This window comes from Sciurus carolinensis, chromosome 11 (assembly GCF_902686445.1).
Source record: "Sciurus carolinensis chromosome 11, mSciCar1.2, whole genome shotgun sequence".
NCBI lineage: Eukaryota > Metazoa > Chordata > Mammalia > Rodentia > Sciuridae > Sciurus > Sciurus carolinensis.
Window position 1 is genome coordinate 58857504 of NC_062223.1, and position 25509 is coordinate 58883012.

General features: G+C 35.5%; 2 protein-coding genes and 1 non-coding gene across 11 annotated transcripts in view; 2 read left to right on the forward strand and 1 right to left on the reverse strand.

Annotated features, from left to right (window-relative positions):
• Misfa (mitochondrial sheath formation associated) overlaps positions 1–25509 on the reverse strand; it is a 104674-nt gene that overhangs the window by 54485 nt on the left and 24680 nt on the right. The gene's annotated exons all lie outside the window — the stretch shown is intronic.
• Positions 1–25509, forward strand: part of Uevld (UEV and lactate/malate dehyrogenase domains) — a 59945-nt gene that overhangs the window by 11449 nt on the left and 22987 nt on the right. The window contains 9 exon segments of the mRNA XM_053743277.1: positions 6631–6715; positions 9303–9368; positions 10427–10452; positions 10454–10532; positions 10535–10590; positions 15272–15412; positions 17078–17193; positions 21325–21407; positions 21410–21427. Of these exon segments, the coding sequence (XP_053599252.1) occupies positions 6631–6715; positions 9303–9368; positions 10427–10452; positions 10454–10532; positions 10535–10590; positions 15272–15412; positions 17078–17193; positions 21325–21407; positions 21410–21427 (670 nt within the window).
• Positions 19234–19340, forward strand: LOC124960860 (U6 spliceosomal RNA). The gene has a single exon (XR_007104180.1). It is a non-coding gene; the product is annotated as a U6 spliceosomal RNA (small nuclear RNA).

A 25509-nucleotide genomic window follows, 5' to 3' on the forward strand; every position in this document is an offset into this window, starting at 1 on the left:
CTGGAAATCTACAGGGACACTATAAGCCAATAGAGGAAATCTGCAATATCTCAGAGTCCCACTGATATCTGACCAATTTGGGAAAACGAGGGAAGAAAATGTCCCAAACAAACCTAGATACTATATCAATAAAACCCAATGACAGCACAGCAGAAGAAATGTCAGAAAGGGAGTTCAGAATGTACATAATTAAAAAATCAGGGAAGCAAACGAGTAGATGAAAGAGCAAATGCAGGCATTGAAGGAAGAGATGAAAGAGCAAATGCAGGCATTAAATGATTGCACCAATCAACAGTTAAAGAGCAAATATGGGAAGCAAAAGATCATTTCAATGAAGAGTTAGAGATACTGAAAAACAAACAGAAATCCTTGAAATGAAGAAGACAATAAACCAAGTTAAAAACTCCATAGAAAGCATAACCAATAGGATAGAACACCTGGAAGACAGAACCTCAGACAATGAAGACAAATTATTTAATCTTGAAACAAAGTTGAACAAACAGAGAAGATGGTAAGAAATCATGAACAGAATCTGCAAGAACTATGGGATATCATGAAAAGGCCAAATTTAAGAATTATTGGGATTGAGGAAGGCTTAGAGAAACAAACCAAAGGAATGAACAATCTATTCAATGAAATAATATCAGAAAATTTCCCTAATCTGAAGAATGAAATGGAAAACCAGGTACAAGAGGCTTATAGGATTCCAATTTTAAAGGCTGCGAGAGAAAAGAATCAAATTACATTCAGGGGGAAACCAATAAGAATATCATCAGATTTTTCAATACAGACCCTAAAAGCTAGAAGGGCCTGGAACATTTACCAAGCCCTGAAAGAAAACGGATGCAACCAAGAATCTTGTACCCAGCAAAACTTACTTTCAGATTTGACAATGAAATAAAATCCTTCCATGATAAACAAACGCTAAAAGAATTTACAAAAAGAAAGCCGGCATTACAAAACATTCTCAGCAAAATATTCCATGAGGAAGAGATGAAAAACAACGATGCAAATCAGCAACGGGAGGAAGTAGCCTAAAGGAATAGCCAAATAAAGGAGAAACCAAATCATGTCAAAAAACAAAAATGAGTCAAATGACTGGGAATACAAATCATATCACAATAATAACCCTGAATGTTAATGGCCTGAACTCATCAATCAAAGACATAGACTGGCAGATTGGATTAAAAAGAAAAATCCAACAATATGCTGCCTGCAAGAGACTCATCTCATAGAAAGAGATACCCACAGACTAAAGGTGAAAGGATGGGAAAAATGCACATCCATGCACACGGACACAGCAAAAAAGCTGGAGTATCCATCCTCATTTCAGTTCATGTGGACTTCAAGCCAAACTAGTCAGAAGGGATAAAGAAGGACATTACATGCTGCTTAAGGGAAGCATAAATCAGCAAGACATAACAATCATAAATATCTATGCCCCGAACATTGGCTCATCCACGTACGTCAAACAAATCCTTCTCAATTCCAGAAATCAAATAGACCACAACACAAAAATACTAGGCGATTTTAACACACCTCTCTCACCACTGGATAGATCTTCCGAACACAAATTGAATAAAGAAACCATAGATGTCAATAACACAATCAACAAGTTAGACTTAATAGACATATATAGAATATACCATCCAACAAAGAATGAATATACTTTCTTCTCAGCAGCACATGGATCCTTCTCTAAAATAGACCATATTTTATGCCACAAAGCTACTGTTAGCAAATACAAGAAGATAGAGATACTACCTTGTATTCTATCAATCATAATGGATTGAAATTAGAAATAAGTGACAGAATAAAAAACAGAAACTTCTCCAATACCTGGAGATTAAATAATACGCTATTATATGATGAATGGATAACAGAAGACATCAGGAGGGAATAAAAAAATTCTTAGAAGTAAACGAGAACAAGACACATCATATCAAAATCTCTGGGACACTATGAAAGCAGTACTTAGAGGAAGATTTATTTCATGGAGCACATTCAACAAAAGAAGAAAAAAATCAACAAATGAATGACTTAACACTACAGCTAAAAGCCCTAGAAAAAGAAGAACAGATCAACACCAAACATAGTAGAGGACAGGAAATTGTTAAAATCAGAGATGAAATCAATGAAATTGAAACAAAAGAAACAATCGAAAAAATTAAAATAAATAGTTGGTTCTTTGAAAAATAAACAAAATTGATAAACCCTTAGCCACACTAACAAAGAGAAAGAGAGAAAAATCTCAAATAACTAAAATTTGGAATGAACAAGGAAATATCACTACAGACACGAGTGAAATAAAAAAACATAATTAGAAGCTATTTGAAAATCTATACTCCAACAAAACAGAAAACCTTGAAGACATCAAGAAGTTTCTAGAGACATGAATTACCTAAACTGAACCAGGAGGACATACACAACTTAAATAAACCAATTTCAAGCAATGAAATAGAAGAGGTCATCAAAAGCCTACCAACAAAGAAAAGTCTGGGACCAGATGGGTTCTCAGTCAAGTTCTACAAACTTTTAAAGAAGAGCTCATTCCAATAGTCCTCAAAGTATTCCATGAAATAGAAAAGGAGGGAACCCTCCCAAACTCATTCTATGAAGCCAGTATCACCCTGATACCTAAACCAGACAGAGACACATCGAGGAAAGATGTGCCAGAGCAATTAGACAAAGCAAAGAAATTAAAGGGATATGAATAGGAAAAGAAGAACTCAAACTATCCCTGTTCGATGATGACATGATTATATATTTAGAGGAACCTGGAAATTCCACCAGAAAACTTTTAGAACTCATAAGTGAATTCAGTAAAGTAGCAGGTTACAAGATCAATGCTCATAAATCCAAAGCATTTTTATACATAAGTAATGAATCTTCAGAAAGAGAAGTTAGGAAAACTACCCTATTCACAATAGCCTTGAAAAAAATAAAATACTTGGGACTCAATCTAACAAAAGAGGTGAAAGACCTCTACAATGAGAACTACAGAACACCAAAGAAAGAAATTAAAGAAAATCTTGGAAGATGGAAAGATCTCCCATGTTCTTGGATAGGCAGAATTAATATTGTCAAAATGGCCATACTACCTAAAGTGCTATACACATTCAATGCAATTACAATTAAAATCCCAATGACATACCTTACAGAAATAGAGCAAGCAATTATGAAATTCATCTGGAAGAATAAGAAACCCAGAATAGTTAAAGCAATCCTTAGCAGAAAGAGTGAAGCAGTGGGTATCGCAATACCACATCTTCAACTGTACTACAAAGTGATAGTAAAAAACGGCATGGTATTGGTACCAAAATAGACAGGTAGATTAGTGGTACAGAATAGAGGACATGGACACAATCCCAAATAAATACAATTTTCTCATACTAGACAAAGGTGCCAAAAATATGCAATGGATAAAAGATAGCCTGTTCAACAAATGGTGCTGGGAAAACTGGAAATCCATATGCAACAGAATGAAACTAAACCCATATCTCTCACCATGCACAAAACTCAACTCAAAATGGATCAAGGACCTCGGAATCAGACCAGAGACCCTGCATCTTATAGAAGAAAAAGTAGGTCCAAATCTTCAACATGTCGGCTTAGAATCAGACTTCCTTAACAGGACTCCCATAGCACAAGAAATAAAAGCAAGAATCAACAACTGGGATAGATTCAAACTAAAAAGCTTTCTTTCAGCAAAGGAAACTATCAGTAATGTGAAGAGAGAGCCTACAGAGTGGGAGAAAATCTTTGCCACTCATACTTCAGATAGAGCACTAATTTCCAGAATATATAAGAACTCAAAAACTCTACACCAAGAATACAAATAACCCAATCGACAAATGGGCTAAGGAAATGAACAGACGCTTCACAGAAGAAGATCTACAAGCAATCAACAGATATATGAAAAAAATGTTCAACATCTCTAGTAGTAAGAGAAATGCAAATCAAAACTACCCTAAGATTCTATCTCGCCCAATTAGAATGGCGATTATCAAGAACACAAGCAACAATAGGTGTTGGCGAGGATGTGGGGAAAATGGTACACTCATACATTGCTGGTGGAGCTGCAAATTAGTGCAGCCACTCTGGAAAGCAGTATGGAGATTCCTCAGAAAGGTTGGAATGGACCCCCCATTGACCCAGCTATCCAACTCCTTGGCCTATACCCAAAGGACTAAAATCGCATACTACAGAGATACAGCCACATCATGTTCATAGCTGCTCAATTCACAGTAGCCAGATTGTGGAACCAACCTAGATGTCCTTCAATTGATGAATGGATAAAGAAACTGTGGTATATATATATACAATGGAATATTACTCAGCCATAAAGAATGATAAAATTATGGCATTTGCAGGCAAATGGATGAAATTGGAGAATATCATGCTAAGTGAGGTAAGTCAATCTCAAAAAACCAAAGGACGAATGATCTCGCTGATAAGCGGATGATGACACATAATGGGGGGTGGGAGGGGTTAGTGTTAGGGTCAGGGAGTGGGGCAAGAATGGAGGAAGGAAGGACTGTATAGAGGGAAAAGAGGGTGGGAGGGGTGGGGGGAAGGGAAAAAAATAACAATGAATCAAACAACATTACCCTATGTATTTTATGATTACACAAATGGTATGCCTTTACTCCATGTACAGAGAAACAACATGTATCCCATTTGTTACAATAAAAAAAATAAAGCTGGTATGATCAATTATATTCCAGTATTTGTGTGAATAAGTTTTCATTCTTCTTGAGTATAGACCTAGGAGTGGACTTTCTGTATCATTTGATAACTCAATATTTAATATTTTGAACAGATGTGAGATTGTTTTCCAAAGTACCAACACCATGTTACCAATAGCAGAAGTGTATTTGTATGGGAGTTCTGATTTCTCCATATCCTGTCCAATACTTGTTACTGTCTCATTTGGATTCTGGCCTGTCTTGATAATAGTATGAATCCTCCAACTTTCTTATTCTTTTTCAAGATTGCTTCTGCCATTCTGAGCCCCTTAAATTTCCATATGCATTTTAGAATCAGTTTGCAAATTTTTATTTAAAAAAGTTAGCTGACATTTTGATAGGGATTGTGTTCAATCTTTGGAGAATATTGCCATTTTAACAATAACTTAATCCTTAAACATGGGATGTCTTCTATTTACTTAGGTCTATTTTGCTTTTTTTCAACAAGGTTTTTTTTTAGTTTTCAGTTTCAATTTTGTACAATGTTGAATTTGTTTCTAAGTATTTTCCTTCACTTAGTCCTTGTCTCAAGTCTCAGTATTACTTCTCTTTGCAGAATAAGTTCAAAGAAATTAAATATTTTGCCCACAAGGCAACCAACATAGTATTTATGGGAGGACATCTACATAAATGAGGAGGTCGTTCACTGAACCTGACAGTAAACACTTGTATGCTTTTATTTTCCCTTTGTTTTTCTTTTCTTTTCCTTTAGTGATACTGAAGATTGAACACAAGGATACTTTACATTTAAGCTAAATCCCCATTCCTTTTTATTTTGAGACAAGGCCCCTCTTAAGTTGTTGAGGCTGGCCATGAATTTGGGATCCCCTGCCTTAGCCTTCTGAGTTGCTGGGATTACAGGCATGTGATATCATGCTGACTTGTTTTCCCTGGTAACCCAGGATGCAGGACCAGAAGTGTGAGAGAGGAAATCAAGTGTCTCAAGGGAATGAATTCAGAAAAGAGAAGTGGATCTTGTAGTACAAGGGAATGAACCCAGGGGCACTTTACCAGTGAGCTGTATCTCCAGGCCTTTTTATTTTGAAACAGGGTCTTGCTAAATTGCCCAGGCTAGCCTGTGATTTGCAATCCTCCTCTCTCAGACTCCTCAGTTGCTAGGATTACAGGCATGTGATACCCTGCCTGGCTGAGAACTGGATCTTGAATAATGGTGATAGCTAATTCTTTCTGCACTGACTCTTAAGACTTCAGAAGTATTTGGAAGCAGTTTGATTTAGTAATTAAAGGCCCAGGTCCTGGGTTAGAGCTCTGGTTCACTACTTGCTATCCGACTCAGCAAATTACTTTACTCCTCTAGCTTTCCCCTTTCTTCTATAAAGTAGAGCAGCTGTGCTGAGTGCAGTGGCACACGCTGTAATCCCAGTGACTTGGGAAGCTGATGCAAGAGAATCTCAAATTATAGGCCAGCCTTGGCAATTTACCAAGACTCTTGTCTCCAATTAAAAAAAAAAATGGCTGGCGATGTAGCTTAGTGACAAAGTGCCCCTGGGTTTAATTCACAGTACTGCAAAAGAAAAGCAAGTAGAAAAAGAGCAGTTGTTATAGAGGAAAAGGGGGGGGGGGGGGGGGGGGGTGAGGAAAAAATAACAGAATGAATCAAACATCATTACCCTATGTAAATGTATGATTATGCAAATGGTATGCTGTTACTCCATGTACAAACAGAAACAACATGTATCCCATTTGTTTACAATAAAAATAAATTAAAAAAAAAAAAAAAGAGCAGTTGTAAGCCCTACTACTTCTTAGGGTCATGGTTTGAAAGACTGGGTCAAACACTCAAATGTTCAGTTAAGTGTTAATTGTAATTGTTTCTTGCTGATTATTAATTTTTATTCCATGTTCATTTTTCTCTTTTCAGTACAAGTTCAGGGATCTAACTGTAGAAGAACTAAAGAATGTAAATATGTTTTTCCCACATTTCAGATATTCCATGGATACCTATGGTAAGAATAATATTCTCTAATTTTTGCTGCCTTCTTTGAACTATTAATTATTTGATCCTAAAGAACTATAAAATCATAATTTTCATTCCATTTTTTAAAAATATTTTTTAGTTGTCAATGGACCTTTATTATTTATATATGGTGGTGAGGATCAAACCCATTGCCTCACACATGCTAGGCAAGCACTCTACCACTGAGCCTCAACCCCAGCCCTCATTCTCTCTTATCCTCTGATTTTTAACCACTTCTAATTTGTGATCTGTAGAAATTTAAGTTAATATACTACAGTGTGTTTTGTATTAGTTCCCTGCCCTCTCGCCCCCAAACTGGCACTGGGGATTAAACCCAGAAGCACTCTTATCACTGAGCCACATCCCTACCCTTAGAAGTAGGGTCTTGCTAAGTTGTGAAGGTTGGCCTCCAACTTTGGATCCTTCTACCACGGCCTCTGGAATAGCTGGGAATACAGGCTTGCCCACCAGGCCTAGCTTTGAGGTTTTTTGTTTTTTTGGGGGGGGGGGGTTGGTAATGAGGGTTGACCCATGGGCACTTTACCACTGAGCTACATCCTCAACCCTTTTTATTTTTCAGTTTGAGACAAGGTCTTGCTAAGTTACTTAGGGCCTTGCTAAATTGCTGATTCTGGCCATGAACTTGTGATTTTCCTGCCTCAGCCTCCCAAGTCACTTGGATTATAGGTGTGCACCACTGCACCTTGTGCTCTGTGTTATTTTTTTATTGCTACTATAACAAATTAAAACTTACTGGTTTTAAAAAACACAAGTTTACTATATTACAGTTCTGTGTCAGCAGGTCTTTTTCCTTCCTGAACAATCCAGTGGGGTGGGGGAACTACTTTTTCTTTCCCCTTTTCAGTATCTGGAGGTCACCCAAATTCCCTGACTCTTGTACTCCTTTCTCGATCTCCAAAGCTTGCATTCTTCTGTAGGCAAATCTCTAACTGCAGTGTGATTAGATTAGACCTACCCCAATAATGCAGGATAAGTTGTACCTTCTCAGGGTTCCTATTTTAATCACATTTAATAATTTGATTGCAGAATGAATATTCATACTTACATTTCCTCTAACACATTTCTAGGTTATTCTGTGTCCTTAAGTAATAATCCCTGTTCTATTCCTCTTTCATTTTAGCTTTTCATGGATCGATGCCTTCACCCATTGTTAGTTTCACTCATATAGTTCAGGGTGAATGTTATACTTACATACTCTCTTGTTCTTGGGTTTTCTATCAGCCTGTGTTATAGTCTGAATGTTTGTGCCCCCCCGCCCAGATTCATATGTTGAAGTTCTAATCACCAAGTGATGGCATTAGGAGGTGGGGTCTTTGGGAGGCTCTTTGGAAGAGTCCTCATAAATAGGATTAGTGCCCTTATTAAAAGAGGCCTGAGAAAGACTCTTGTCCTTCCCCCATGTGGGCACAGCAAAAAGAGAGTTGTCTGTGAATCAGGAAGCAAGCTTTCCCCAGACACCAAATCTTCCAGCACCTTGATTTTGAATTTCCCATCCTCTAGAACTTTGAGAAATAAATTTTTGTTCTTTATAAGCTTCCCAGTTTATAGTAGTTTGTTATAGCAGCTGAAACAGACTAAGATAGCCTGGTTTCCACCTTCCCCTTTCTTATAAGTCATCAAAATCTATCTAGAATTTTTTCTTCCTCTGTCCAATAGTACAGTTAATTGAGATGTTAAAAGGACTGCATTCCAATGCAGTTTGATTGTTTGAAACCATAAGTAATGTTTTCTTATTTAGTCTTAAGATAGGACATTGATCTCCACCAGTGTCTTTCAGTTTTTATTGATGGGAAAACTGAAATTTCAGAGATGTAATGTTGAAAAAAGGTTTAGAATAATGAATTTAGAGAAAATAAAAGAGATAATTACTGATTTTTCTAAAATGTTGCTTTGAAAAGTAAAGCTAACACTGATTATAAAGTGATTACAACTGATTTGCTACACGTGACAATTATTTATTATTTTAAATAATAAAATTTAATGTTTGTTTTTGGCACTGGGGATTAAACCCAGGGATGCCACTACTGAGCTACATCCCCAGTCCTTTTTTATTTTGAGATAGGCTTTCACCAAGTTACTTAGGTCCTCACTAAGTTGCTGAGGCTACCTTTGAGTTGCAGTTTTCCTCAGCCTCCTGAGTTGTGGGACTATAGATGTGCACCCCTGGTCCCATTCTCTATCTACATTAATACTTTGCTTCTTATTAAGGGTTTTCACATCTCACTTAAGCCTTATGACAGCTTCATGACACAGATATCTTTATTTTATAGATGACAAAACTGAAGATCAGAGAGATTAAAGTAACTAAAAGTCACAGGCCTCTAAGAGGGAGTGGTGGGTCTAGAACTTGGGATTTCAGTATCAAAGTTCTGTGTTCTTTCAGCTGCCCTCACTGCTTTCTAAATAAACAACATCTAGTAATTATCCCCTTGTTGACATATATACTGATCCTGGTATTTAGAGATTGTGAATGTGTGTATACATGCCTAATATATATTTTAATATAATTCTTTCTACTTCTGATTGTAAATTTTGGAACTTATTTTTCCTTCCAGTTTTTAAAGATAGTTCCCAGAAAGACCTGCTGAATTTTACTGGTACCATTCCTGTGATGTATCAGGGTAAGTATGGAAATTAAGAAAATGTGGGAGTTTTCTAAAAGAGCAGTTCATTTAATAAGAACTTACACTTGTTATTGTCATAACATTCTCAACAGATGAATAGGCCATTTGCATCAAAATCTTTGGTGTGTGTATGTGTGGGTGTGGATGTTGTGTGGATGCACATTTTGGGGCCTGATCCCATGACTAACTAAATCTTAATCTCTGGAAATAAGTCCCAGGAATGTGCATATTTTCAAGGTCTTCAGATAATTCTTATGTTCACTAAAATTTTAAGAATCACTGGGTAAGGTGACTCTTAAGGTATTTTCAGCTCTAAGTTCTATATGTCTAACTCAGCTTATGTGTTATAGCATTTGTAATTATTGAGTTCCTTGAGGGCAAATATAAACTCCATTAGTCATTCATTCATTTTTTTATTTGTTTATTCATTCTGATTCATGTAAGAAACTTTATTAAGCAGGTAGTATGTAATACACTGTACTTGGTGCTGGGGATATATAAATGAATGAAATATGAATCCTTTCTACAAGCTTACAGTGTAACAGAAATACAGCCTGGTAAGTGAACAATCTCAGTATAGAATAAATACAAAAAATAGAAGTACTCCAGTACCTATCAAGGAAAGTACAATGTCTACTTGGGTTGGGCAAAGAAAATTACATAGAAAAGATGTATCCCAGGCTGGGGAGATAGCTCAATTGGTAGAGTGTTTGCCTTGCAAGCACAAGGCCTGGGTTCAATCCCCAGCACCGCAAAAAAAAAAAAAAAAAAAAGGAAAAGATGTATCCCCAAACTCCTGGTAGTAGAACCTGTAAATATTGATTAAATTAAATTAAATGAGCTAGCCAATGTCTTAATTTCCTCATGTTATGTTGGTGCTTTAACAGGAACATATTTCCAATGTGGATAAAATGAGGGAAGTAGATCTTGATTTACTTTAATCCTTTGTATGTAAACTTGACTAAGCTACCCATTTCTTAAAATGCCACCTTGTATCATAAATATGATGTGTATGCTTACTTTTTTTGAAGATGTGCTTATTTTATCTCAAATAGGTAATACATATAACATACCAATTCGTTTTCTGGATTTTGGATTCTCACCCCTTTACTCCCCCCATTTGCTTCTTGAAGCCAACTGCAAATATGGGAATTTCTGTTGGAAACATGTGGATGCACAAGGCAGAATATACTTGCCCTATCTCCAAAACTGGAGCCATGTGAGATCAATTTAGTTTTCTTCAACGTTTTTGTTTTTCTGATATTTGTCTTTGATTCTGATAGTAAAAATAAGTATAATACTGCATTTTCTTCAACTACCTTCATCATATGATCTTTAAAGCAATTTGAAATTGAGCTTTGGGATCAGCCAAGTCCCAGAACACTGATGACAACAGCCTAAACAAAGCTGCTGCCTCCAGGTCTGGGAGCCAGCTGTCGTTTACTCCTTGACTTTTTATAGCTGTTTGCCAGTTTGAGAAAAGCACATGAAAAGCTACTAGCAGAATGTTGAGGAATTATTTCCTACTCCCACCCTATTAGAGATTTTTATGTAATATATATATAATATATATATATAATATATATATATTGTGGTTTTGCCTGTTTTTAACTTTTATGTATGTTTGAATCATACTATATGTAATCTTCTGTGACATGCTTTGTTTTATTGAGCAATAAGTTTTTTGTTCTTGTTGTTTTGTGTTTTTTGTTTTGTAATACTGGGGACAGAATCCAGTACAGGTTAGGCAAGTGCTGTACCACTGAATTACACCCATGACTTGAATATGAGGTTTTAAACTTCATCTTTACTGATTTATATTATATATAAATATAAGTAGCTTAGTTTTGCAATCCTCACATTATGTAGTTTGTAGTCTCCATTTTTTCATTAATCATTATATTGAACATTTCCTCCCACATTAATCTTTTCAAATACATTGCCTTGAAACATAAGTATACAAATCAGCAATTATATTTACAATAAAAGTCTTTTATGAAGTAAACTGAAAAAAAATACATGGTTTTTAATGGATCTCTGATGATAATATATTCTAAATGTCCTATTACAAGAAATTTAATGAGAATATACTTAAATTAAATGTACAGCTATGCTATCTTAATAATTTCCTAATGATAATCTCTAGGAATGAATTATTGGGTGAAAATTTTTAAATATTTTGAAGGTTTTCTTCTCTATTGCCGAATTGGCCTCCAAAAAAAGTGAACAAAGTTGTTGTTCTGCCATCAGTAGCAATGAGTGTAGGAGGGCACCAATTTTATAGCATTCATGCTCTAACAGGAATTAAAACAAAACATTAAACAAATCTTTGCTTATCTCTATATAGTGGGTTAGGCAGATGAACAGTATACTGTCACCTTATAACTAAAAATGTTATAAAAGATATGATTTATGATATATTTATACATACCAGAAAGTTGTAGAATTTTAGTATAGGGTTATGTCAGAGTGAATGAGGTTTGGAATAAAAAATGGCATTTGGGTTATCACTTCTTATGTTATAGATAAGTCATGAAATGTGTAATTATATACATCTTTTACTTATGGTTTTCTATATTTAGCACATAAAAGTCTTCAAAAAGAAGAGAAAAAATAGAAAAGGTAAAACATACACCAAATTATCAGGAGCAGAGCTGACTTCTTTATGAACTATTTACATTTGCATTACTTGATGATTAAATAAGATCAATGAATGTGATGCATGGATATAATAAAAATTAGACAATATGAAGGACAAAAAAATGGTGTCTGGATCTTAATTTTTGGTAATCTGTTACTTGAAAAATTGAAATCTCTCATATATTATCAATCACATATTCCTTCTTTTTTGAATCATGTATCTTCTCATCAGTAATTACCCCCCCCTTTTTTTTTTTGGTACCATGAACTGAACTCAAGGCCTCAGGGGCACTTAATCACTGAGCCACATCCCCAAGCTCTTTTATTTTTTGTTTGAGACAGGATCCCATTAAGTTGCTTAGAACCTCACTAAATGCTGAGGCTAGCCTTGAACTCGAGATCCTCCTGCCCTCAGTCTCCCAAATCACTGGGAATGTGATTTACAGGTGTGTGGCCACCCACATACACATTGGTTTTTTTTTTTTTTTTTTTAAATACTGGTGATTGAATCCAGGGTCGCTGGGCCACTGAGCCCATATCCTTGGCCCTTTTTATTTTGGGACACAGTTTTGCTAAGTGGCTGAGGCTGGCCTCAAATTTGTAATCTCTTGCCTATAGCCTTGTGAGTTGTTGGGATTACGGGTGGTGCATTACCCTGCCTGGAATACCTTTTTTTTTTTTTAACTGTCCTCAAACTATATTTGGACATCTGTACCCTGTTGCAGGAATTCATGTATCCTGCTTCTTCTGATTTCTTTAACATCTTTTCATAGTTTTGTCTGTTTGCTTAATAAATGCTCAGTGACAGTTCTATAAGTTAGCTGAGGTTGTGCTTGATTTCAGTTTTAAGTGGTATTTATTTCATTTTACTATTTGGGTCTCTTTATTATAAACTAAAACTTGTCTTTTCAAAGATATTACATTATTTAAATTGCCCTATTAACTTTTAGTTCTGTATACATTTGGAATTGCAACTATGGAGTATACTTTTGCAAATTTTGGAGACAGAGGAATGTAGAAGAATTGCAGACAGTGTCCCCATAGAGATTCAGAGGACTGTAATAAGCCTACAAAATTTCATCTGAAGAGCACAGTGGTTTCTTTCACTTTGTTTTGTTTTGTTCTGCATATAAATTTGAATGCTTATAGACATGTTCCTTCCAGTTTTCCATAATAACCATCTCTCCAGATTTTCTTATACTGGACAGTTTTGCACGTTTAAATAGCGAAACTCAGTTTCTGAGAAATTAAGCACTTTTAAAATGAGCATTCTACTAAATATTCCTTATAATAATAGTAAACATCTATTTTTGCTCTCTTAGGTTATAGTTCTATTCATTTGCTCATTTTATATCTCCTAACAGCCATTTGAATTTATTATTCATATTATCTTACTGATGATGCTGAAGCTCAGAACAGTTTAAGTGAATGTCAGCAAGGTTATTTAAACAGTTAAATTCAAAGAAAACAGTATCAAATTAATTTTCTGATTTGATAATGGCTATGTAGAGAATGTCTTTTTTTTTTCTTTTAAGAAATACACTTCTAAAGGTTTGAGAGATAAGAAGATATCACATCTGCACTTTGTTTTCATTTGCTGTCAGAAAAAGAGAAAGATAATAGGAAAGGTATGTAAGATAAAATGTTAACATTTGAGTAATGTGGGAGGAAGAGTATATGTACTATTTTTTCAACTTTTCTGTAGTCTGAAATTATTTCAAAATAAACAGTTTAAAAAGATAGTTCCCAAACATAGGTATTCTGCTGCTTAGTATGTATATTCATGCTATTTTCCTCTGTTTTGAGAATTGTGATTTAGCATTTTTTGCCTTTTATTTACAAGCACATGGAGTATTTTTCCATGAGATCTCTGGGGAGGATACTGCATGATAAAGAGACTTTGATTTTTCAGTTAAAAGTATTAAAATAGTTTAAAGTATCACATAATTTGTAGTAGTTTTGGAGAAATGAAAGCCTGATTGAATACAGCTGATCTTTGAACAACACATGTTTGAACTGTATGGGTTCACTCAGAACTGTCTTTTTTTAACTTGGAACAATTTGAAAAAACTTGTATATGAACCCCATAGACTAGAAATATTGAAAGGTTGAGAAAAAAGTTGTCATGAATACATAAAATATATAGAGATAATAATCTGTTTTATCATTTACTAATGTTAAATTTACCCCAATCTATTATAAAAAGTTAAATTTTGTCAAGCTGTATGCAGTAAGTGACATATGCCTGTGATCCCCAGTGACTCAGGAGGCTAAAGCAGGAGGATTTCAAGTTCAAGGTCAGCCTGAGCAACTTAGCTAAGAACCTCAGCAACTTAGACCCTGTCTCAAAATAAAAATAAAAAAATAAAGGGCTGGATATGTAGCTCATTGGTAAAGTACCCCTGGGTTCAATCCCAATCTCAAAAACAAAAACAAAAACAAAAGAAGTTAAGAATTTGTGAAAGCTTATTTACATGCACAAACACAGATCATACATGGTGCCATACAGATCATACATGGTGCCCTTTGTATGTAACAACAATAAATAGACATAAATATGTAGTTTAACTTATGCATGAAGTTAACCGTGGTACCTTGTGTATTACTTGTAATAAGGTAGCCTCCCTCTTTGTGCTATTAAGGTTACAGTCATGTTACAGTTATCTGATTTTTGACATGCTGTATTACACTAATAATCTCAGTTTTTCTCTCTAGTAAATTGTGCACTGCAGTTAAAAAGTGATCTCCCATGGTTCTCACATAATTTTTCATTGTATATAATATCTATAGCGTGTAAAATATGCATTACTTGACTTTATGTTATTGTAGGCTTCCAGTGAACAGGAGGCTATTAATAGTTAAGGTTTTTTTGTGGTAGTGAGAATTGAACCAGGGCCTCATGCATGCTAGACAAGCTCTGTACCACTCAGTACATCCCCAGTCCTTTTATTTTTTAAGATTTTTTATATTTTTTAAGATTCCTAAATTGCCCAGGTGTCCTTGAATTTGTAATCCTCCTCCCTCAGCCTCATGAGTAGCTGAGATTCAAGGCATGCACCATCATGCCTGGAAGTAGTTAGTTTAGGGGAGTCAAGTCATACTCGAATTTTTAACTGTTCATGGGTTGGGGCCCCTAACTCCGGGTTACTCAAGGGTCAACTGTACTTCCTTTTGGCTAATTCTATGACAATGTTTAGGTTGAAATGGTAGTATTACTTAGCAAATTTTTGGGTAACTTTTACCTTTGTGGTATTCTACAGCCCAAGTCTGTCATTGTTGGACTAATTAAAGAAATGATTGCCAAGTTTCAAGAGGAACTTCCCCTGTATTCTCTATCAGCATCTGATGAAGCACGGCAGGTAGAAATGCTAGCCTATATTGCAAAAATTACTGAAGGTTTTGTATTTCTGTCAGATTGCCTTAAAAGTTATGCATTTATAATTTCTTACTAATGTCCTTTACTCTCTGCTATTCTAAATATGTATGTACATGTATATGTATATTTTTAAGTTTAATCAAAAATTCCGGGCTGGGGTTGTGGCTCAGTGGCAGAGAGCTGCCTGGCATGTGCAAGGCACTGGGTTCAATTCTCAGCACCACATATAAATAACTAAAATAAAGGTTCATTGTCAACTTAAAAAAAATTCCTCTACATCAATCATAAAGTACTACCACATAGTTCCATACTATTTCTTAAAATGTAAAACAAAAAAAAAATACTCTTATATGAACAGTTAAACTAGTCATTGTTTCATTCAAAAACACTTGATATATATTACTCATCCCCAAACCTTTTTCATTATGTGTCTATGTAGTTTTTGGTTTATTCAGATACTAGATCAGAAGATCTATAATTCTCAATGTTTTTCATGAGAATAAAGCCACATATTCAATGCTTGGAAAAATTTAGTAGGTTTCTAAACCTTTGCATTGTTGACCAGAGCAGTAAGAATCACAATATTTTTTCAGAATTACAGAAATGTACTTTTTTTAGTCTTATATTTTTAAGTATTTGGAAAGATGCTTTTTAAAAGGATAGCCTCTATTTAGTAGAATATTTAATATGACTTTTTGGGTCAGTACAAATATTACTAATTTAATGTAAATGTAGAATTTACATTAGAAATGCACATACTTTAAATGTGTTATGTGATAAAATTTGACAGTTTGATTCACCCTTGTAGCTATTACCCCAAAACAAGGGAAAATCCATTCTTACCTTTCTAGTTAATAACCCTTCTTCTATAAGAAAACTATATCTGATTTTTATAAGACTCCTATCTTTCTTGCATTCATTTTTTTTAAATGCTTATTGTGTACTAATAGCATGTTTTCTGAGTTACTGAAGTTTAGTGTTTTTTTAATTTTTGATTCTTGGTTGTTTTGTTTGTTTGATGCTAGGGCTTGAAGTCAGAAGCACTTTACCACTGAACCACATCCCTAGCCCTTTTTAATTTTTATTTTGAGACCGGGTCTTGCCAAGTTGCTTGGGGTCTTATTAGTTGCTGAGGCTGACTTTGAATTGTGATCCTCCTGCTTCATCCTCCTGAGTGGCTAAAGTTGGAGTATTTTTTTTAAAAGATAATAAAAAGTTTTTTGTTGTGTTGTTGTTGTTTTTTGCAGTGCTGGGGATTTGAACCCAGGGCCTTGTGCTTATAAGGCATGCACTCTACCAACTGAGCTATATCCCCAGCCCTGTTTTTTTTTTTAAAGGAACTATTTCTTTTTTTTTATTTTTATTTTTAGTTATCAATGGACCTTTATTTATTTATTTATTTATTTATTTATTTATATGTGGTGCTAAGAATCGAACCCAGTGCCTCACACATGCCAGGCAAGCACTCTACCACTGAGCCACAACCTCAGCCTGATAAAAAGATTTTTTGATGTTAGCTGAGCATGGTGGTACACATCTGTAATCCCAGTGACTCAGGATTGCAAGTTCCAGTCCAGCCTGGACAATTTAGTGAATTTCAGGATACTCTACGTTCAATCCCCAGTACTGGGGGTGGGGGGTGAGTTTGATGGTGATTTTTTTCATTCTCAATATCCACTTGTCTTGATAGGTATCTCAGACATAATTCAAAGAGTTGGACAATCATGAGACTAAAGCAGTCAATAAAATTACCGTGGTTGGAAATGGAGAGTTGGGTATTGCCTGCATCTAGCAATTTCAGCAAAGGTATGTAAGTATAGTGGTTATAAATACATCGATCATAGTGCTACATTTTTAAGCAGTTTTATTAACATTCAAAAATAAATGTTTGGCTTGGTAGAGTTGCACACACCTGTAATCAGAGCAACTGAAAAGGCAGAGGGAGGAGGATCACAAGTTCATGGCCAGCTCAGCAACTCTTTGTGAGGCCCTAAGCAACTTATTGAGATCCTGTCTCAAGATAAAAAATCTTGAGGTATAAGAGGTCTAAAATCTTGAGGTATAAAAATCTTGGGGTATAACTCAGTGGTAAAATGCTCCTTAGTTCAATCCTGTACCACAACAAAAAATTAAAAAATTTTTGAAAAATAATGACTTCATTTTTTCATATAGGAAAACCTCATTTTGCCTTAAAATATATTTTGTAAGTGACCAAAAAATAGCTGAAAGTTCTCATTAATCACGTTTCCTCTTAACTAGTATTAGTCACAGATAGGCTTTGAAAAAGTAATTTGAACAATGGGTTCATCCTAATCTAAGGGAAGCCTCAACATGACGTTCATCTAACGTAGTCACAAATTCTTTGTGTTTTCTTGAGTCATGGTGTTTTAATTAAACTCTTATTTAATATTATATTTAATTTTTGGTTGTTTATAAACTTAGCATTTTTTTAAAAAGGAGTGCTGTTCTTATATAATTACCTTCTTTTAGGATCATTCTTTCTGAGTTAATACTTTACATTAGTTTATGATTATTTATTTTCTTGTTCTTTATTTCTTTTTTCTAAGTCTTTTCTAATTTTTTACATAAAATTTTAACTCCCAGTGAAGTAAAATAACTGCCTGCCTTCTTCCAGGGCCCAGTATCATGGTGACAACATATCTTATCATTTGAGAGATGTAGTCTAGAAAATAGCTGTCACTGTATGTTATTTGGTGACTATTTTTCTTTCCTGTACAGTTTTTCTATTAAAATTTGATTGTTTTGATATCTAAATTCTTCCTTTTCCATTTAAGACTCACATATATCTTGAAGGTAGGTTCCACTTCAGCCAATAATTAATTATATCCAGGGAACTAGAAAAATTTTAAAGCTGACTGCTTAGAATAGTATAGGCTAAATTTTGGCATCTGAGTATACTGTTAATTGGAATTTGAGTTGTTTTAACTTCTTTTGTTACTAAATAAAATACTTCTATACACATTACTTTGTAAGTTGCTTATTTTCTTTCTTTCTTTTGTGTGTTATACATCATCTCAAAAATAATACCAGTGAGTCAGAGGGTATGGATTGTTTTATGGCACTCATATATTAGTAGATTACTCTTCAGAAAGGCAGAACTAATTTATGCTGCTAAGAATAATGCATATGTCAACCTGCCTTTTGACATCCCTAATGGTGTTGAGTTTATTAACTTGGGGGTGGGGGACAGTGGCAGTCAGAGAGCTACTGGGATTAAACCCAGGAGTACTTTACCACTGAGCAACATCCCCAGCCCTTTCTGTTTTTTATTTATTTTAAGACAGGGTCTTGCTAAGCTGATTAGGTCCTTTCTAAGTTGCTGAGGATGGCCTTGAACTTTTAACCTCCTATTTCAGCCCCCCTAGTGGCTGGGATTACAACAAATTAATTAATTTTTTTTGGTAATAATTTGATGTTTTTGTTAAACACAGTTCAACACCTTTTTAAAGTCATGTTTCCTTAACCCTTAAAAGAATCTCACTGTCATTTGTCTGCTGACTGTCTAGGTGAAAAATTATTCTCTTTTTCTTTTTTAAACATTGGTATTTTGATACAAAGTATAATATTTAAATAATATACCAATAATAGCAGTCTAATAGTGGCAGCAGTAGTAGTCATGATAGTAATAGCAGTAACTAATCTTTACTAAATGCTTACTAGATGCCAGGCACTTGTCTAAACACTTGACTCATTTTTACAATGACCCTATTGCTTAGGTGGTATTGTTTTCACCATTTTACAACTGAAAAACCAAGGCACACTGTTAATAAATGGTGCCACCAGGATTTGAGAACAGGTAATCTATATATCAGAACCTGTATTTTAGTGCTCGCTTCGGCAGCACATATACTAAAATTGGAACGATACAGAGAAGATTAGCATGGCCCCTGCGCAAGGATGACACGCAAATTCGTGAAGCGTTCCATATTTTTTGGCAGAATGAATCAAACAACATTACCCTATGTAAATTTATGATTACACAATGGTATGCCTTTACGCCATGTACAAACAGAGAAACAACATGTATCCCATTTGTTTACAATAAAAAAAAAAAGAACCTGTATTTTAGATTCTTACTGCTCAAAATATGGCTTTCAGACTAGTAATATGGGCATTTCCTAAGATTTTGTTAGAAATGCATAATTTTACTTCTAATTCTGCATTAAAAAAAACCCTGGTTATCCATATACTTCACTGATCCATTAAATGGTGATCCATTAACGCCTAAGAAGCTCAGTCCCGTGTCATATAATCAATCTTACAACTACATACAGTAAGACAGTTCAGTGACTGTCCCAGTGTTACATAGCTCACATATAAATAATGGAGTTGTTTGCTTAACCATTAAGTTTGTTTGCCTGATTGTCTGGTAGATCTCTGGATATTTTTGCCCCATGAACTCTTAGGTTTCCTACTACTTTGGAGAAAGCCCTTCCAGAAAGATAAACTGACTCTTAGAGTTTCCATGCTGTTATTCCATGCCATCCAGGAAGCCCTTATTAGGCAAGTGGAGTATTCTGTGAGCTCTCTGGGGAGGTGTGTTAGGGTTCTCTAGAGGAACAGAAATCAACACAAGTGGGATTATAAAAGGGGATCTATTAGATTGGCTTACACAACCAGAAGCTGGATAGTCCAAAATGGCTCTGCAGCTGGAGAGCTGGAAGAACCAGTAGCTGCGCAGTCCAAAATGAAGAAGCCCCAGAACCAGAAAGATCAACAGTGCTACACTAGTCTGAGACCAAGTCTTCTGGAAACCACCTGGGGAACACTGGCAGCGTCAGCTTTGGAAGAGTGAAGAAGCAAGAGTCCAATATCCTCAAAGGATCAAAGCAGCGATCAAGAACCTGTTCAAGAGTCGAGTTTGCATCTGTATCCGCTTCCTTGTTCTTCCAGCTTTTATTCCATCCTGTTGGGCAGTGCTGCCCACGCTTAGGGAGGGGCTACACTTCAGTTCACTATCCCACATTCCAGTCATTCCCAGACATGCCCTCATGACACACCCAGAGGCCTCTTAATCATCAGCATCCCTTAATTCAGTCACATTGACAATTCAAATTAACCATACAGGAGGGTACCACCTAATAGCAGAATTTGACTTTAGATTTATGGCTATTACAGATTTTTTTTTCTTTTTGGTACAGGTGATTGAACCCAGAGTGCTCAATCACTGAACCACATCCCTAGCCCTTTTTTTAAAACTATTTTTGATTTAGAGAGGGAGTCTGCTAAGCTGCTAAGTTGTTTAGGGCCTTGCTAAGTAGCTAGGGCTGGCTTTGAACTTGTGATCCTCTTGCCTCAGACTCCTGAGCTGCCCTTTTTTTTTTTTTTTTTAAGAGAAAGCTGGCATTAGTTTTGACTTTCATGCTAAGAATGAAGTGCTAAAATAGACCCCAAAACCTAAACTGTTTCAGAATTGAAATTAATGATATTACAATGAAAATGTAAAACTCAGGAAACAAGAGCAAACTTGCTGAGTGTACCAAGAAATCTTTATTACTCATCCCATCAAAAAACTCCTGCAATCTATATGGTTTCTGAATTTACTTCTTTTAGATCTTGGTTTTCAAGAGTTAAGTCCAAGGGAGCACATTATTCAAGTCCATAATAACTTCTTGATTTCATGTCACTTTTATTGCAATTGTGCTAGTTATCTTTTTTTTTTTTTTTTCTGGACATATCCCCGGCCCTTTTTTATTTTTATGTTGAAAGTGGGTCTCACTGAGTGGCTGAGGTTGGCTTCACACTTGCAATCCTCCTGCCTCAGCCTTCTGAGCCACTGGTGATTACAGGCGTGTGCCACCAATGCTGGCTTTACCTACCCTTCTTAAGATGACACAAAAATCTCACTTCTTAATTAAATTGAGTAATGGCCCATGTCCAATGTAATGCTATTCCCTTTCTTACTGTACTTTACAGGGGCATTGCAGACAGGCTGGTCCTTTAGATCTCTCAGAAGGAACTAAAGGAGGAAACCATGGACCTTGACATCTTCAACCTGCCTATGTGGAGATCAGCAAAGGTTTAATTATTCTGCCTAAAGATGTTTGCTTTATTTGCTCTTATATTTGAGTCTTGGAATTGGCATTGGGGATTTAACTCAAGGCCTCTGACATGCTAGGAAAGCACTGAGCTATATCTCTGGTCCTTTCCATTTTTGAGAAAGGATCTGCCTAAATGTCATTGAACTTGTGATCCTCTTGCCTCAGCCTCCTGAGTAGCTGTGATTACAGGTGCCACCACACCTGGCTTGAGTTCTACCATTTTGATGCTGAAAAATACCTTGAGGATTACCTAGTACAAGCCCTCATTTTGTCACAAGAAGTGTCTCTGAAAAAGGGGCCAAGGAGTTCATGGAGAGAAAGGGGAACCTGACTCCGGACCAATGGGGTTTTTGGCATATGTAATGGAAAAGAATTAGAGTACATGCCAGCCAGGCATAAAGAGAAGTTTATTTAGGAAAGTAGATACATAATTAAGGGAGAATGAGGGCAGTCTCAAGAGAAAGACACTTGTGGAGGTAAAGCAAGGCAGATGCTTTCAAGGGAGAATGCAGGCCATTTTAAGAGAGAGAGATGCAGTTTTGGTGTTCCTTTTTAAGGAAACTTGGTGAGGTGTGAGTACGGACTGCTATCAGTCCAGTGATCTCAAGACAGTTTCTGGTGGTCTGATTTGTCTCAGGATTCTTAGGCTGATGTGGTCTTCATTATCTGATCAATAGTACTACAAAGTCCCCTAAATTATGAGTTCTTCAAGATATTATATCCCCACTTCCCTCCTCTCCTCTTCTCTTCCCTTTGCCTCCCCACTCTGCTCTCTCTCGCTCCTTATTCTATTTAGTGGGGGTTTAATTAACAGTGCACAGGTAGATTTACAGATTTCTCAGGAATCTGGGAGTAATAGGTGTGAAAGGGAGACTGGCTTGGGGAGTGACAGGCCTGGAAAAGTATGTGGAATTTTTGAATTAAAATCTTATTTCCTTGTTCTACCTTTATGCCTCTTTTTTACCTATTTCTTATTCCTTCTATCCTACCTCAGTTTTATACACTGGGAAAGATTCAAATAAGTAACTTCTACAAAATCATACACATTATAAATGATTATGTTAACAGAGTCAAATGAACAAATAGATTCATTCAGATTGTTCAGAAGAATTTATTCTTTGACTTATATTTCTACATAAATTTGTTTTTTCTGGTTGCTTTGTTTCTCAGAATATATTGGTTAGACAGTGGTTTGAATCCTAGCTGTGCTACATTATAGCTCTGATGTTTGTCAGATTATATAATCTCTCAAAATTCAGTTTTCTCATCTGTGAAGTGGGAATAATATTTCTTGGTATATAACAAAGTGGTAAGCCAAGATTAAGAAAAAAAACTCGATCATATTGCTTTCACTAAAACATTCTTAAAATAAGTTTTAATAAAAACAAAAAGGGTTTCTGTGTCAAATAAAATTTAAATATTCAAAAAGTTATTTTGGAGGCTGAGGATATAGCTCAGGGGTAAAATGTTTACCTAGCATGCATGAAGCCCTGAGATTAATCTCTAGTCCTTCAAAAATAAATAAAAATTTTAAAAGTTTTTTTTTTTTTCCCCTATGAAATGGACATCTGTGTTATCCAGGCTAATCTACAACCCCTGAGCTGAAGCACTGCCTCAGCCTCCTGAGTAGCTGGAAAATACCTGACCTCTCATACTTTACATTTTTTTTCTTTTCTTTCTTTCTTTTTTTTTTTTTTTTTTTTTTTTTGGTACCAGGGATTGAACTCAGGGGCAGTTAAGCACTGAGCCATATCCCTAGCCCTTTTTTAAAACTTTTACATAGGGTCTTGTTAAATTGCTTACGGCCTCACTAGTTGCTGAGGCTGGCTTTGAACTTGTAATCCTCCTGCCTTAGACTCCTAAGTCACTGGGATTACTGGCACGTACTACTGTGCCCAGGAACGTCTCGCATTTTAGATTTTAAAAAATTGAGGGGCTGGGCTTGTACCTCAGTGGTAGAGTGCCTGCCTAATATGTGTGAGGCACTGGGTACGATTATTAGCACCACATATAAATAAATAAAATAAAGGTCCATAGACAACTAAAAAAATTTTTTTAAAACTGAGTCTATTTCATAATGTACATTATAAATTAGTAGATAGATTTAGGTAGATAAATACTATATTTGCGAGTGTAGGCCGGAAAATATTTCACTATCAGGGATTCATGATTTAAGAAAGACGAGAAAGAAAGAGAGAAAGACGGGCACAGTGGCACACACCTGTAATCCCAGCTGCTCTGGAGGCTGAGGCAGGAGGATCTTGAGTTCAGAGCCAGCCTCAGCAACTTAGCAAGGTCCTAAGCAACTATGCAAGACCCTGTCTCTAAGTAAAATATTAAAAGAGAGCTGGAGATGCAACTCAGTGGTTAAGCGCCCCTGGGTTCAATCCCCATATCAAGAAAGAAAAAAAAAAAAAGTCATTTAAAGAAATATTTTCTAAAATGTTTCTACCAGTTTATAGATACAATCAGATTGTACATACTATAGTTGTTTGGCTTTCTTTTGCCTTTACTTGGGTCCCCTGTATTTCTTGACCATGTTTTTCAAATAATGTATAAAAACACAATCTCATGAGCCTGAATGTACTAAGAACAGTGGTCAGAAAAATTGAAATCATTGTTCTTATCAGTTCTAAAAATTGGGTGTTATAGTTTGTAAACCTGTAAGAGCCCTGTAGGAGACAATGAGTTCACTTTGCTTCTCTGGAAAAAGTACTGTAGTTGCTTTAATGATCCTTTTGTAGGCCTCTTATAGAGAATCCTTTGGGGAACAGGGTATTCTCTTGTGCCTGTCATTTCCAGGGAGTGAAGTTCTTAAGAGACCTCTTAATTCTTCCAAATCATTTTAGGAGACTGTTCAGTACATGGACCCTAGAGGTTATGACGCCATTTAGGACTTGAGGAAATTATTTATTTCTGTGTCTCATTAACCATCAATAAATGTTCCCTCAGATAATTGAAAGCACGGAAGCATTGGAATAGATGGATAATTCATGGTGCATGCCACCAAGTGGGGACTCAGTAATTATCTGTTGAATGTTGAATGAGTATACATAATCTTGGAGCAATTTTCATGTTTTATTAATTGATTCTGGTTGCACACTTTTGATGACAACTTAATTACTAATACATGAAGCAATTTTAAATGTAATGGTAACTGACATCCCAAAAATATATGGAGAAGTACATTAATAATTTGGGGAATTAAAGCTCATTTGGAAATTTTATTAACACTCCACCATGACATTCATAGATGATTACAAGTGACTGATCATCCACTAGTTGTGCTTTGCTTCATTTAGCTTTTTCAAATAGCTACTATAATGTTTTGGAGAGGGATTACATATGATCATGCAAATACAAACATACACACACAAATAGTTATGCTCATGTATGCATGAACCAAATCAGGAAATACACTTAGAAACTGGAAAGAATAGCTGTTTTAGGAATAAGACTGTGGAATCTGGCTGCTCTATTTGCACATAATCATGTGTGTGTGTGTATGTGTGTGTGTGTATTTATATATTTAAATACCTTTTTATTGTGCTAAAATATACATAACATAAAATTACCAGTAGTGACTCTTAACGCTAATTCATAATGTATATTCAGTACATTCACAACATTGTGCAACTATCACCACTATCTAATTTCTAGAACATTTTCATCACCCCTAAAAGGAAATTCTGTAGAACATATTAAGTAATTGCTCCCTATTTCCCCTCCTTCAGCCCCTGGCAACTACTAATCTGCTTTCACTATGAACTTGCCTTTTCTGGATATTTAGATACAGTTGTCCCTTGGTATCCACAGGGAATTGGTTCTAGGACCCCCACAGATACCCAAATGTGCAGATGTTCAAGTTTATGATGTAAAATGGCATAGTATTTGTGTATACACACTATACACATCTTGTATTTTGTGTGTGTGTGTTACTAGGGATTAAATCAGGTGCACTCTACTATGAGTTACATTCACAGTCCTAATTGTACTGAACTGTTTAGAGAATAATGAGAAGGAAAAAAAGGCTGAACATGTTCAGTATAATTTTTTAAAG